At 39.0% G+C, this 16,591-nt stretch overlaps 1 protein-coding gene and 1 pseudogene across 3 annotated transcripts in view; one reads left to right on the top strand and one right to left on the bottom strand.

Annotated features, from left to right (window-relative positions):
* The window catches only part of BOLL (boule homolog, RNA binding protein), a 35,433-nt gene that overhangs the window by 16,926 nt on the left and 1,916 nt on the right, over nt 1-16,591 (top strand). For 2 of the 3 annotated variants that reach the window (XM_006082377.1, XM_006082375.1), the window contains 3 exons: nt 1,976-2,023; nt 2,816-2,944; nt 7,123-7,221. In XM_006082377.1, coding sequence (XP_006082439.1) covers nt 1,976-2,023; nt 2,816-2,944; nt 7,123-7,221 — 276 coding nt within the window. Of the gene's footprint in view, nt 1-1,975; nt 2,024-2,815; nt 2,945-7,122; nt 7,240-16,591 lie in introns of those variants that run through there. The other variant, XM_006082376.1, reaches the window with a different exon arrangement.
* On the bottom strand, nt 12,071-14,067 carry LOC102425808 (annotated as a pseudogene).

The following is a 16,591-nucleotide window of genomic DNA, read 5'->3' as shown; positions in this document are numbered from 1 at the left end:
TTTCCTAAACTGGCTCAGATTTTCAGCAGAGGCCCCAAACACAGAACGTTAAGTACCAGACCATTTAACATGAGAAACCAATTGTGAAACCAGTTTTGGGATCTTTAACTCAATGCCCACCTTGTGCACAGATAAGGGGAGGATGAGATTGATAGGGAAGATTGGTAAGAAGGAAGCTTAACAAGTGAAGAGGACTTCTGAAAATAACTAACCTTAATATTCCCTTGAAATTTGTGAGGTGGTATCACTTGGACCCGACCTCTCCTAAAAAAAAGTTCAAAGAAAAAGCTGAAGTGGTCTACGGGAGGCAGAGCCAGGAGGGAAGGTCCACAGTGGGAATGTGTTAAACTTCTCACAGCAAAGGCTATGTTTCCCAAGAGCAAGGTGTGAACCTCACAGAAGAGACTCTCTCCAAAAAAACTCTAGAGAAATTACCTTAGTAGAGAAATAATCTGTGTAAAGTAAACTTCCAGAATCAAGGGCTAGAGTGGTCTCGCTGGAATCAAAAGTTCTAACTAGAGAGTCGGCATTTGGAATCTACCACACCCAAAAGTGACCTGTCCTCATTTTTTTCCAAGGGCAAGGAAGACTACGCAGCACAATGCTTTTAAAGTGGAGGGTGAAAAAGGAAAGTCCCTTTCTGCTTGCACCCTATTGAGCCAGCTCCTTTTTTATTGATTGATTAACATACAGCTGTAGCTCACTTGACATAGCGGATGTATTCTGGAAATTTTCTAATGCAATTTAATTTTATACTTTAACTCTGGTTTTCGACTTGCAGTTATAAAATTGAAAGTATGATGTCTTCATATACTTAGGAAAGATTTTGGTACCAATTTGTAATATATTTTACAATATAAGAAATAATTTTACTTCACATACTTCTTTTGAGTTATATATTCTTCATCAGTCTATCCTTAAAATTCCCATTTTGATAAAAAATAATCCCTTACCCTTTTTTTTTCAAATTCAAGATTGATAACTTTATCAATTTTTGCTAATCAGATCAGGTAATTCATGGTTTAGTCAGGTTTTATCTCCTTTGTGTTTCTCACTTCATAAGTAGTGATTTCATTTATCTAACAAATCTATATATAAATCATTTTACTTCATATATTTTTATTAAAATATTTTCTTAAGGCCTTCCTCTCTGAAATCAATAAAAATATGTTTTTAAAAAGGATCTTCTTTAAAAATAATATTTTACTCCTTTCTTCAAATATCAACATTCAAAATAAAAATATCATTTGATCCCCCCAAAAAAATAAATAAAATATGATCTTCTTTTATTATTCTTTCACCTAACATAATGTTTTCATGATTTGTCCATGTGGTAGCATGTATCAGTATTTCATTCCTTTTTATGGCTGAATAATATTCCATTATATAGATACACTACATTTTGTTTATCCATCAAATGATGGACATTTGGGTTGTTTTTATTTTATTTTTATTTTGGGGCTGTTGTAAATAATGCTGCTGTGAACATTTGTGTACAAGTTGTTGTGCAGGCATGTTTTCATTTCTCTTAGGTCTTACACCTCGGAGTTGAATTACTGAGTTTATATGGTATCTCTGTGTTTAACCTTTTGGTGTCATGCTGTTTACCAAAAAGGCTGTACCATTTTACATTCCTACCAGCAATTTATAAAAGTTCTAATGTTTTCACATCCTTGCCAACACATTATTGATTTCAATTTTGATGAAGTTCAGTTTATCTTTTTTCTTTTCTTGCTTTTGTTGCTTGTGCTTTTGATGTCATAATTTTAAAATTTGCTTGATTCAAAGTCATAGAGATTTATGACCTCTTGTAATAGTTTTATAGTTCTAGGTCTTAATTTTGGTCTTGGATCCATTCTGAGTTAATTTTTGTACATAGTTTGAGGTATAGGGGTCCAACTCCATTCTTTGCATGTAAATAATCCAGTTTTAACCCTTGTTTATTATCTGTGGGGTCTTTTTTCTTTCATTTTAGGCCCCTGCACAGTGTCTACCAGGTCAGTGGCAGTGGAGTGTTCCTCAGGTAAATACTAACTTTTTTCACTGTGCTTTTGTGAATACTGCATGAATATTAAAATCAGGAGAACTAGGTTAGAGACCTTTCTCTTTTATTTATTAACGGTGATACCTTTGGCAGTTTATTTAATCACTATATTTCTCAGCTTCCTCATTTGTGAAATAAAAGTAATGAGACTACTATCCCTTTGTAAATTTTCTCATATGATTTTTGTGAAGATCAAATGAGACTATGTAAGTGAAAGCATTTTATAAATGAGTGAGTGTTGCAAAAACATAAAAAATTACTTCTTTTTATTAGTATTATTGGAAATTTTAACGTTTTTCTAGCCTTCATATTTTGCTTGTTTGACCTGTGCTCTCAAATAGGTATCCCATCTCCCAACTTTGATAACAAATAGTATCCCACCAAAAGATTGTTTCATCTTTTTTGACATTTTCCACCTCCATGCGAGTCACAAAGCTGAGAATAGATGTTTATGATAATTTAAATACCATTGTTTATATTATTACAGCTTTTAGTAGTGATCTTAATAAAATTATCTGAGTTTACAGATGAGGTTCTGAAGCACTAAGAACTTGTAGTCCTTACTAGTGATACAGTTTTTTAATGACATCTACACAACTGGAATTTATAACAACCCCAGAGCTCCTAATTTGTTGCTGAGATACTTCTAAGCTATCCCTGAAAAAGAACTTCAGGAAAATATGAAACAAATATTTCTCTCACCTGTTGGGTAAATCATTTGGTTTAAATGACATAACTAATCATATTTGGAACTATGATTTTGTGTTTCAGTCTCCTGCCTCTTCTGCTCCGTTCCTATACCTACAACCGTCTGAGGTTTTTTATCAACCAGTGGAAATTGCACAAGATGGAGGATGCGTTCCTCCTCCGCTGTCTCTGATGGAAGCTTCCATTCCAGAAGTACGTAATAGTCTCCAAGTAATTTATCTCTACTACCTTATCTTACATTTATTTCTTTTTCTTTTCTAAAAGTGTTTGTTCAAGACCTTCATTGAAGTTGCATATCTTATCTTTTTCCTTTTTTATATCTAAGAATGCTTCATCTTAGACTTCTTCACTAACTAGTTCAGAATCATTTCTCAAATTAACTGTTCACTTTACTAGGCTCATTCCTGGCTCGATCTCCTTTAAAGAGTAAGATACCAAATACTGCTTCTGATTTGTCTACCAATCTATATACAGTGGGGCCTTGACTTACGAGTTTAATTCGTTCCGTGACGGAGCTCGTAACTCAAATTACTTGTATGTCAAATTATAAAGTGAACGAGTGAGACACGTGATGCTGGGCTGATGTTGTGGCGTTCACTGTGACGTTTGCTGCGCCAACTAGCGGTGGGGTATCTGAAGCTGGCTCGTAACCCGAATTTTAGCTCGCAACTCAAAGCAAAAAATTGGCCGAGAGATGGCTCGTATCTTGAAAAACTCGTTAGGACACTCATAAGTCAAGGCCCCACTGTAGTTGCTAACATTCTATCAATTAAAAGCACATAAAAATTAAGCCAAGAAAAAATTTTTAAAAATTCTTTCTTCAAAAACGTAAGTCAAATTTATTTTATAACTATAGATGGTGACTAGCATGTCTTTAAATTATATTCCTGAACCATTACTAATAACCTTACCAGATATTTTCCAGGAACTGTACATGCATGTTTGAAATCGGTGTTGTGAAAGATTAGGAAATTAGCACCCACCTCCCAATTTAAATGTTTTGTACTATTTTTATATTGCTAACACTTATAACATTATAATTTTGTTCTTGAACAAAAAAGTCCACAGTTGAATCTTAATAATTACTAAAAATATACCTTTACCGGGATTTCTTCATTCATCGTCTCTTCCTCCATTTTTCACTTGGTTGATTACATCTGCAAGTATCTTTGTTAAAGAAGGCACATGGATGCTATGTTCTTTGAGTTCTTACATTCTTGTTCAACATGTTTTTGTCTATAAAGTCGGAAAGAAAATAAGACTAGCTATCAAAGAACTGCTGAGCCCTGGCTGGTTGCTCAGTGGATAGAGCCTTGGCTTACAGACTGAAGGGTCCCTGGTTCGATTGCCGTCAATGGCACATACCTCCGTTGCAGACTTGATCCCTGGCCCTGGTCAGGGCACATGCAGGAGGCAACCAATCCTCCAATGTGTCTCTCTCAGATCGATGTTTCTCTCTATCTCTCCCCCTTCTTTCCACTCTCTAAAAATCAATGGAAAAATGTCCTCGGATGAGGATTAATGAAAACAAAATAACTGCTTGATACTAGTATAGTTTACACAAAGGCTGATGGAACAAAGTACCACAGACTGGGTGACTTAAACAATAGAATACAAATTATGTATATGTTAGATCACTTTTTAAAATATATTTTATTGATTTTTCACAAAGAGGAAGAGAGAGGGATAGAGAGTTAGAAACATCGATGAGAGAGAAACATCGATCAGCTGCCTCTTGCACACCTCCTACTGGGGATGTGCCCGCAACCAAGGTACATGCCCTTGGCCAGAATCGAACCCGGGACCCCTCAGTCCGCAGGCCGACACTCCATCCACTGAGCCAAACTGGTCAGGGCATTAGATCACTTTTTGTCTTTCATATCTATCATCTCTCAGGTAATTATTTTATCATGGTACTTGTTTTATACTTTTTCAAGGTAACTATGACTATATTTCTCATTGTGTTTATTCTATTTTTATTATGACTAATCAGGCTTTCATCTATTTTATGTATTTTATTTTATTTTGTTAGTCCTCACCAAAGGATATTTTTCCCATTGATTTTTAGAGAGAGCAGAATGGAGGGAGGGAGAGGGGAAGAGAAAGAGAGAGAAACATCAAGACACATTGATTGATTGCCTCCCACATGCATCCCAACCATGTGGTGAATCAAACCTGCAACCCAGCTACTTGCTCTTGACTGGGAATCAAACCTGCGACCCTTCGTTGCACAGACCAACACTCTCCAGCGGTTCTCAACCTGTGGGTCGCGAACAATGAAAATACATCCTGCATATCAGATATTTACATTACGATTCATAACAGTAGCAAAATTACAGTTATGAAGTAGCCACGAAAATAATTTTATGGTTGAGGGTCACCACAACATGAGGAACTGTATTAAAGGGTCGTGGCATTAGGAAGGTTGAGAACCACTGTACCATTGAGCAAACCAGCCAGGGCATCATCTCATCTCTCTTATTTTTAATCTTTTTTATCTCAATCTCTGCCACTTTGGTTACATCATTCATTGTCTATAAATTTATGTTAGCTTAAAATCTCTCTTTTGAGCTCCTTTTTAGAGATCATGTTATTATAATTTCTTTAAGATTCAAAAAAATTACATTTATCTGAACTTTTCCAGTTTTTCTAGGGTAATTTCTCACCCTTTTCTTCAACTTTTGTCTTTCCTTAATGTAGTTGAAGAGGCAGTATGCATGCTTAAGTTGCTTGCTTTTCCTTTTCACCTTTATGCTAATTTTTACATGAGACCAGCTACTTGTCAAAATAGAGGGTGGGAAGATCAGACTGTTGTCTGAAGCCGCTTTGCACGGTGTTGTAAGTCTCCTGGTTGAGATGCTCTTCCCTCGGTTTTTAGCATTCTGGGAATCATTTACTGTATTGGGTTGTAGTAATTGCTACTTCCCTTTCTACCTTCAACCTGTTTCACCTCCAGCAGTGTTCCTCAGCTATAAGACAAGGCAGTAGATAAAAATATGGAAACATGATTTCTCCTTCAATTCCATATCCCCTGATATTAAATAAAATGAAATTGGATCTCTGAAAATATTCCCTGCTGCTGCATTGGCCTGACATACCCCTACACCTAAGACTTTTTCAATAGGTCTTTTAGAACATTGATTTTTAAGCAGATCTTTGTTTTTCCTGAAGTCTGAGGAGGCTTCATAGTCCTCACTTATATGGGTCCAAATTGCATAGCATTTGCAGATGTTCTAAATTGTTCGTGGTTTGGGGATAATGGGTATTTCCTTGTTTAATTGATGATGGCATTTTTTTTAATCTATCTTTGGTTCTTTTTGTTTTTTTCTGGTTTTCAAGGGGAGGGAGAAGTAAGGTAAGAATTCTTTAACACTAGATTTTTAGCCACAATCTACTTTTGGTATTAAACCAGTGGACTCTAATAAGATTTTTCTGGAGCTACTACTTATATTAGCTTATAACTGGTACTATTTTTATGATATTTTCATAAAAATGTTATATGCATGCTTTTATTTTAATGTTGTTTCTGGTAGAAGGTGTAGGCAAAGATATAAGTTAATTAATAAAGTAGGTTGCTAAGTAGAAAACACGTTAGATGGAGCCATTTAGCTTTCTATCAACAGTATATTGCTACTAGGAGTCCTACAAATACCTCAGATTTTATAGGTTGTCTCCAAAAAAGTATGAACACACTGAATAATTATAAAGTCAGTATTTACTAAAATACATTTTATTTTCAAAATTGAGCTATCAGCTATTAAAGTGTTTATACATTTTGGGGTGACACCCTGTATTATAAACCTAACTTCTCTCCAACCCCCTTACACACAATTACATAAGCATCAAACTTGCTTTTCTTGTATTCCATATCTCAATAAATGGTTCCACCATCTGTTGGACAGGCCAAAAATCTGCTTTTACATGATCTTTTCCCTCCCTTTTGCTCTAATGTCTCTCTGTCATCTCTTTTTTAGTGTATATTCTTTCCTCCAGCCATACCAGCAGTCTACGCAGGTCTTCCAAAGGAGATGTGTTCTTGGTTGCCTTGACGTCTTTGTGCATACTAGTCCCATCTTCTTTCCCTAATTCTTCAAATTCAGGCTTCAGCTCCACTAGAAAACTTGACTGGCTACCTCCCCAACTTTCTTAAGCTAAATCAAGTAGTTCTTACCTTTCCTCCCATGCATCCCTATACATGTCTTACAGGTCTTATGGTAATTTTGACTACTTGTCTGTCCGAGATCAGTCTATAAGTTAAAGATGGGAGATGTGTTTCTCCATTGTGTAGCAAAATGCCTAGTACATTGTAGTGCTGAATAAGTATTTTTAAATAATAAATGAAAGGCAATACATTTCTTTTTTTGTAATAGCCCTATTCTGATCATGGAGTTCAAGGAACATATCACCAGGTTTATGCTTCAAGTGCCATTGCTATGCCTGCACCTGTGATGCAGCCTGAACCAATTAAAGTAAGAAGTTTGTTTTGACTATTTTTTTGTTTTCTTTTTCTTGATCATATTTCAAGTTTTCCAACTTTCTCTTCTGAAAGGAACAACTTTGGAGAATTATATCACATTTGTGATCAGAAGTACAGAATTAGTGAATTCTTTCATGTGAAGGAAATAGAACCCCAAATTAACTGTAATTTCTATTAGTTTTGAATAAGTAATAAACCATACATGGTCAAAAATGCTTTATTTACTATGGTAAAATATATATAACTTAACATTTTCAATTTTTAAGTGGAAAACTAAGTAGTAACCACCACAGTTATCTGTTTACAAACATATTAATAATCCCAAATGGAAACTCTGTACACATTAAGCAATAATTTCTCATCCCCACTCCCAACCCCTCGTAACCTCTAACCTACTTTCTGTTTTTATGAATTTGCCTAGATATTTCATATGCTCAGATTTTTATTATCTATGTTAATGGAAAGTAAAATTTATGGCAGAAGATCCAAAATGGTGGCAGAGTATGTTACACTCACCTCTTCCAGGACCAAACTGGAATTACAACTAAAATATAGAACAAGCAAACTGAATAACCAATTGAAGATAAGCTGAACAGAAGTCTGATAACCAAGGATTTACAGAAGAAGCCACATCGAGACTGGTAGGAAGGGCAGAGACATGAAAAGGGCTAATTCTGCTCCCATGGGCGGCAACTGAGGTTCCAACTGCTCAGCGGCAAAGGTTACCCCTAAGAAGAGTGGGTCTCAACCCCAAGCTGGGCTCCCCAGCCCAGAACACCAGGAAGAAGCACCCACATCACATCTGGCTGTGAAAATCACTGGGGATTCTGTCTGCCAGGGAGAGACAGGAGTCCGCTAGAGACACAGTGCCCTCAAAAGGACCAATGCACAAAATCTCATTTGCAGCCACTTGCCCAGGGTTTTGGCAGAGGGAGGGCGGAGTAGACTAGAGTCATGTGAGGAGAGACTGGGGTTTGTGGCTCTGGGAAGACAGCTGAAGGGACAGCCACCAGGACCCCTCTTCCCACGCCACAGATGCCATCTTTCTTGGGTGGAGCACTCCCTTCCTTATGGCATCACCCTGAGGGAATACAATAGCCTTACCCTCTGGATTCCCTGTAGCCCCACTTTGTGCAGCTCATCTACTACTGAGGAGTCAGCTGCCTGGGTTGGGGTACAGAGGTCTGGACAGACTCGGGGGTATCAGTGACTGGTGTGGCTTTGTAGTGAGGGCCATTGCCCCCTCTTTCCCATGAACCTAACTGGCGCCACCCCCTAACAGGAGATATGCTAGCCTCTCCCTCCAAACTCCAGGTGGACCCACACTGCCAATGTCTGGGCAGAATCCAGGACAGACTGAGTTGTGTGGCTCTGTGAAAGGGGCCACTCCTCCCACCTTCTCTGAAGCCTGACTGGAACCTCCTCCTCACAGAAGATCTACTGACCCTAATCTCCCAACTCCCGGAGCCCCTCCCTGCGGAGCTTCAGCTCCTGGCAGAATCTTGAACAAACCTTAGTTTTGTGGGTTGTGCACCGGGACTATTTTTTCTTTGTACACCCAACCAATGCAGAGCCTTCCCTCATGCAGCCAAATCTTGATTGGCTTGGGCCTTATAAACTCTACTGGCCTCACCCTGATTACTCTGTAAGACCCCAACTTACCACAAAGGTCTGTGGGCCCCTGCATGGGACAGCTAGACCTAGTATACCCTGGGACATTGGCTGAGTGGCCTCAGACCCAGCACTGGCACTCAGTTTGAACCTGTGTCAGTCTGGTGAGAACCACTCACCTCTACCTGATGACTCACTGAGAACCTTGCTCATGCAACTCAAGTACCACCAGAGGCTCTTTCAGTGACTGAGTCTAACAGGCAGCCGGCAGATGGAAACAGATCTTGGGTGCCTTGAGACTTTTGCTGGCCTGCCCCCGAGCCTGGTGCTAATAAAAGCCGGCCTTGGTGCATAGTTTGGTCCTTCCTGTTCGCACCTAGGCCCCGCAGAGGTAACTATAAACTGTGTATAGTTTTCTAGCTCCAAGCAGGTTACCTTCCCTGGGCCAGTCACAGGGCAGCATCTAACATAGGCCTGCACCAGAGTTCCTCCCAAGAGGCCCCAAAACGAGCACAACCAGTGGCCAGCTTCAGAAAACAACAGAACAGGATCCAGTAAACTCCACAAGCAGAGCATCCACAGGAAGAAACCCATGCCATTACAGTCAGTACCTGCCAGGCAAGAACATACATAGGATGGAATAAAGGTAGCCCATCCGATAAATGGTGTTACAGACTTAGACGGATACATGCAAAGCATGAAATTAGACCACCTTCTCACACCATACACAATAAACTCAAAATGGGTTAAAGGCTTAAATGTAGGACTTGAAACCATAAAAATCCTAGAAGAAAACACAGGCAATAAAATCAATATTTCTGATAGTAATATTTTTTATATATCTCTTTGAGCAAGGGGAAAGAAAAGCAAATGGGACTACATCAAACTGAAATGTTTTTGCAAAGGAAATCTAAAATGAACAAAGTGGAAAGACAACCCAATGAATGGGAGAACATACTCACCAATGATATATCTGATAAGGAGTTAATATCCAAAATTTATAAAGAACTTCTATAACTCAACAGCTCAAAAAAAAACAAGCAATTCCATGAAAAAATGGGCAAAGGATCTGAATAGTTACTTCTCCAAAGATGACATACAGATGGCTCAGTGTCACTAATCATCAGAGAAATGCAAATAAAACCACAATGCGCTGTCATCTCACATCTGTCAATATGGCTATCAATACATCAACAAAAAAGTGTTGGTGAAGATGTGGGAACCCTCGTGCACTGTTGGTAGGAATGCAGATTTGGCGCAGCCACTGGAAAACAGTATGGAGCTTCCTTAAAAAATTAAAAATGAAACTGCCTTCAGACACAGCGATTCCACTTCTGGGAATATAGCCCAAGAAACCTGAAACACTGATTTGAAAGAATATATGCACCCATATGTTCATTACAGCATTATTTACAATCGCCAAGATTTGAAAACATCCCAACTGTCCATCAGTAGATGAGTGGATAAAAAGCTGTGGTACAGTTACACAATGGAATACTACTCAGCTGTAAAAAAGAAGGAAATCTTACTTTTTGTGACAGCATAGGTGAACCTGGAGAATATTCTGCTAAGTGAAATAAACCTGACAGAGAAAGACAAATACCATATAATTTTGCTCATATGTGGAATCTAATGAGCAAAATAAACTGACAAGCAAAACAGAAACAGACTCAGATCATAGACTGACAGCTATTCGAGGAGGAGGGGACTGGGTGAAAAAGGTGAAGGAATTTTTTAAAAAACTCATTGACACAGACAACAGTATGGTGATTACCAGAGGGAAAGGTAAAAGAGGGTAAAGGGGAGATAAATGGTGACAGGAGACTTGATTTTGGGTGGTAAACACACAATATAATATACAGATGATGTATTAAAGAATTGTGCACATGAAACCTGTATAATATTATTAGTCAGTGTCACCCCAATAAATTCAATAAAAATTGAAAATAAAAAATAAGTCCTGGCCAGGTGGCTCAGTTGGTTGGAGCATCCTGTACACCAAAAAGGTTGCAGGTTTGATTCCCGATCAGGGCACATACCTAGGTTTCGGATTCCATCCCTGATTGGGCACATGTGGGAGACAACTGATTGATGTCTCTCACATTGATGTCCTCTCTTCCTTCCCACCTCCCTCTCTCTTAAAAAAAATAAAACATCCTTGAGTGAGAATTTAAAAATAAATAAATAATAAAATTTATGGGGAGATGAAAATATTTAATCTCTTCCAGTTTGGGAATTGTGCTCGTGTAAATCAGATCTGGGCCAAAGAGTGATCATCTAGTTAGATGTGTGTGTATATATTCAATATATTTCAACTCTACTATATAGCAGGGAATTCTGTTTATTCCCAAATGACCTAGTTTCTTCGTAAAACTCTTGCATCATTACTGATTAACAGTTAGTATGGTCATTTGAATCCTGTTTGCAGGGCACACTCTTTACAGTAAAATGAAAGAGATTAGCTATTTCACATTCATATTTATGCTTCTGACCCATCCCAGGTATTGGAGCTCCATACTAAAACAGTCAGCTTTAAGGAGACTCCTCACCCTCTGTTATCCCCTCACCGTCATCACTCACTGCATTCCTTCACTGCTGTTATCACTATACTGCAAACATGAAATAAAACCCTAATTTTGATGTAGTCTGAAAGTCTACAGTGCTACTAAAGTTGCATCAAAATGTAAAACAGACTTTATTTGATGTTAATATTTTCTATAAATATACTTCTCTTGAATTAGCCGTTTCATATTAGATACGTGCTATTTATTTTCAGTTACATATTTTAAATAGATACATATATATAAATGATTGAAGTTTTACTGCTTGACAAGAGAGGATGAACTGGTAACCTATAGGATAAGAGCAACTTCCAAAGAATGTTAAGCATGTTTTTAAAGTGACACTTTTTGCTTTAATATTTTTTGTCTTTTTCTGCTTTTGAAATGAGCTCTCAATTACAAAATATCAAACTGCACTTAAAAACTCCAGCATTGGCACAATATGGAGAAGCCCACAAGTAAGCAGCAACAGAGGCAAGAGGTGGGAAATGACTGAAGCAGTGGTTACAAATAGCTGCAGGAAGCTAAAACTATCCAGCAGGATGTACCCTAAAGTTAGCACAGGTTAGACTAGTTACTACCTTGGTCGGTGGGTTCAGTGTCTACATGGCAATACAATTTCTTCCAGGTAGGAGTTCTTGGCCTGCACCAATCTTGGTGACCAGCCTATTAGTTTTTCAAAATGCTGTCGTAGACCTGATAGAGGTATTGAGAGGCGTCTGGAGCCCTACACTTCAGCGAGTGTATAATTGCGGTTTCCTGGCTGGATACGTAGCTCAGCCAAGATCCACATGCCTTTAATGAGCTTCAGAGATTGGTACACCATGGTCCTACCCTTCCACATTCTGCTTGGCATAGTATAAATGCTGTTTTGCAACTTGCTGGAAACAGCATTTAAGTGCCATTCCTTTATCTGAAACTAAAGATCATTTTTATTGTCAATAATTACTCCATTTTGCCGTTTTCTACAAAAAAGCACATTGGGTGGGATAAGGCAGCTGAAGTAGGAGACATCGATGTTTTTCACAGCCACCTGCAGGTTATTTAGCGGTTCTATTTTCATGACTGGGCCCAAGGTGTTGAGAGGGAGAAGTTATGCCTGTTAAACTGGATTGCAAAGTCTATCATGTGCGGCAGAGTATTGTTGGTGAAGTTCATTTCCATATAGATGTATCCTTGCTGATGAGTAAATGTTCCGGAAATCTCCAAGCCTTTAACCTTGACTGCAGGCAGCCAGACAGCCTTAGGAGCCACATACCCATCATGTGCCATACCTATCCCTGTAGAGTTCAAATCGATCATGCAGACCACTGCTGACCACAACAGGAGTAGGTGAAGGAGCAGAGGTCGCACACACGGATGATGAGATGAAGGACTGTCCCACTGCTGGACTTCCTCCCTTGCCTCCCACCAAGGTCACTGCCAAGAGATCCACTGCTCCCATTTGCATGGAGGACACCTGTGGCACATTGGGGGACCAAGGTCAAGGTTTAAAAGGCCCCTCAGGTCACCTTGAGAAGAGAATAACTCAAGGCTGTTCAGGGTGGTGGCGGTGGTGGTGCCAACAGGGCTGCTACCTGCATCAGTGCTTCTGTGATGCACTGGCAAATGTTTGCAATGGAGTCCACAAGAGCATTGGGAGGCTTGTAGTACCCAGAGGCCAAAGAACCAATGTGGCGGATTAGCTCATTCAGCAAAGTTGGCTCAATGAGATCTGACTTCTCAGAGGTCAGTGCCTTCTCAGACAAGACTGCTTCTGTGGCTGTGACAGGGTCCATAGAGAGAAGCCTCCAATAAATATAGTCCTATCTCAGAGGTCATGATTATCAGACCCTGTGTTGCCAAACTCAAGACCTGCAGTACCAGCTCCTGTGTTTCTGATGGTTTCTTGAGGAACAGCTTACCTCTGGCAGTCAGCAGAGTGAACACCCTTAGGAAGCTCTCATTCGTATTGTCAGTGCTTTCAGCATATTCTCTCACAATCCAAATCTTAGTGGCTTGAACGTCTGGCTCATCCAACGAGTGTAAATGCCCACACAGTGGCCATGGTGGTTTCATACTTGTTAGGGTATTTGTGGAAGATGTCCCTGATAACGATAATCGCCTCTTGGACCACATAATTTGCTTTGGTCTGGATGAGATCAAGCAATGTGATGACACAAAGTTCTGCAGATTGCTCCACCTTGATGGCACACCGTCCCATGGCCTGCACCACTTCGCGCAAAGAACAAAGTCAGCATCCACCTCTGTGATATATTCCTTCAGTTCTGCCAGAACCTGAGCAGTATTGGCTTGATGTCCAATTTCTCTAGTTTAAAATAGATGGGACCATTATATTTCACAAAGACCGATTCCCTGCTTCAAGATTCCAGGTCCTTTCTGGGCAATTGGGTTGATGGTCCTCAGGGCGAGTACTGCACCTCTGGCCCCCCAGACAGCAAAGTGGCAAGTTGGAGGGGCCAACTTCTTCAGCAGCTTATTGTAGTAGTGAGAGTCCTTGGGTAACGACTCTACACATCTCATTAGGACTTTCACTGCTGAAAGCACTGCTGAGTTGGCATGACATGGTCGGGGAATTGCCACTCTCAGATGCTCTGAGTCTCCCTGTCATCTTTAGGGTTGTAATTGGATAGGCAGCCCAGAATAAAAATCAGGGCCCATTCAGGTCATGGAATTATTCAATTAATATAGATAGAAATGTGGAAGTAAATACTAGAAGAAACAATTCAGTGAATGTGGCCACTTGTGAAGAAATGAAGTGGAGGAGAGGGAGAAGGTAATGTTGAGCCCTTTTTTATTTACTCTTTAACCACTATTTGACTTTTAACTCTAGTACTGTAATAAAAATAAAAATTAGCTTCAAAAGTGCAAAGAACACTAGGTTGAGTCATTGCCAGTCAATATGTATCAAAAAAAAAAATGGAAACAACATTGGGGGAAGGGGGAGGAATGACATTTATATAAGAAAGTCAATTTCAAAGTAAAAAATATTAAACAAGATACAGAAGGCCTGCTTATTGTGATAAAGGAGTAAATCTATAATGAATAAACAAGTGTAATGTAACATCAAAAAATATAAAGTTAAAAACTGTTAGAAATACCAGGAGAGAAAAAACACAACTGGAAGACTTTAATATCATGACTTTATGATTTGAATAAATAAGACCAAATATTATATATGAATAATACATATTGAATTTTGTACCTTGCAAAGAGAAAACTGTTTCTTTTCTAACATCCATAGAACATTTCCAAAAGCTTATCATATTTTAGTCACAAATCTCTATAAATTCAGTAAATTATACTGACTGTGTTCTCTGACTATAATGAGTGTTACAAAAAGAGCATTGTGCAAGGCAGAAGTATTGAAAGACTAACTCCCTGGCAGTCAAGGTTGCCTAGTGAAGTGGCAGTAAGTGGGTTGATATAGCCTAGATCAGCAGTCGCCAACCTTTGATGATAGTACCATGCTGTTCCCAATATGGTAACCACGAACCACATAAGGCTAGTTAATTTTAATTTTAGAGTAAGTAAAATCAAGTGAAATTTAAAATTCAGTTCCCCAAATACAACTAGCCACATTTCAATTGCTAAATAGTTCCATGAGGCTAGTGACTACCATATTTGATAGTATAGATCTAGAACCTTTCCATCAATATGGGAAGTTCTATCAGACATTACTGCTCTAGAGATCCTGGAATAAATATGGAGAATTTTGAACCTATTCAAAATCTAAAACATGTATGCAACAAGCTTGATTCCCTAAATTAGGAGCTGGCCTATGCCCAAAATACCAAAAAGCTAGTACCAAAGAGGTTGTTTCTTTGACTCAAACTAATCTTAACACACAAAAACATCAGGATGATACAGATATATGGGATTACTCTTTATAATGGAGCGTAGATATCTATATGCCTGTCCTACCAGTGCCAACTTTCAAAGGGTACATTTTGGGTTTGGGGCAACTTTATAAATGGCCTTCTGCCAAACTCTCTTCCCTTCTTAAAATCATGTTTTTTAAAACCACTTGATGTCTTCAAAAATAGAAGGAATGGCCCTAACCGGTTTGGCTCAGTGGATAGAGCGTCAGCCTCTGGACTCAAGGGTCCCAGGTTCGATTCCGGTCAAGGGCACGTACCTTGGTTGTGGGCACATCCCCAGTAGGAAGTGTGCAGGAGGCAGCTGATCAATGTTTCTCTCATTGATGTTTCTAACTCTCTATCCCTCTCCCTTCCTCTCTGTAAAAAATCAATAAAATATATTTTTAAAAAAATAGAAGGAATGTTATAACTCAACTTGTTTCTTTGTTGACCTGTTCCTTATGTTATACTAGAGGCCTAACACACGAAATTTGTGCATGGGTAGGGTCCCTAGGCCTGGCCGGCGATCAGGGCCAATCTGTGGGGCTACTGGCGGGGCTATGGGAGGTGGGGGGGGCGGCCGATGGCACCCACCTTTGCTGGCCTGGGGCCTGCGGGCTGAGGGCAGTTCCTGTGTTGAGTGTCTGCCCTCTGGTGGTCATTGCGCATCATAGCGACTTGTTGTTCCGCCATTCTGTCTATTTGAATATTAGGCTTTTATTATATAGGATACTAAACATACTGTAACACTAGAAAAGAGGTAGTCTAAAATAGATTGTAAGTAGAGAAACATGCCTAGACTCTGGATGTCACAAGAAAGATTTAAGTTATAAATTAAGATTGACTTTGGAAGCCAATAAAAACCCCTTCGAGATGGCCTGGTACCTTGCTTATTCACATGATCATGGCAGTCTTTTCCCTAGGAGAACAGCAAAAGAAAAGAACCTCAGACATTTTGGGAACCCCCAGAACTTGAGGAATTTCACCCAAATCTATAGGGTATTTCACGGCAAAATGTTTGATGATAACCTGTGTGGTTTGCCTTCTTTTGCCCCTAAGTGGCTTAATTAAAAGTTCAAATCTGGAGGCTTCCTTAATGAGAATCCCAGCCAAGCAGATTTAAGGGAGCCCTTTATTGAACAAATTACTAAATCTTGTTTTATGCCAAGTAAGTCCTAAATTGGGAACCTGGACTTTAACTAAGTAAAATAGGTCTTGATTTTGGGCTATTCTTTGAAAAAAAAAAATTAGGCTATATTATAGGAGGGGCGGGGATAATGTTTCAATAGGAATCTATCCCCTGACTGTCAATAAAATAAAAAATAAAAAA

Source organism: Myotis lucifugus, unplaced genomic scaffold (genome assembly GCF_000147115.1).
Source record: "Myotis lucifugus unplaced genomic scaffold, Myoluc2.0 scaffold_3, whole genome shotgun sequence".
Classification (NCBI taxonomy): Eukaryota; Metazoa; Chordata; class Mammalia; order Chiroptera; family Vespertilionidae; genus Myotis; species Myotis lucifugus.
Note: the sequence above shows the minus strand (reverse complement) of the source record. Positions and strands in the feature narration are given on the sequence as shown.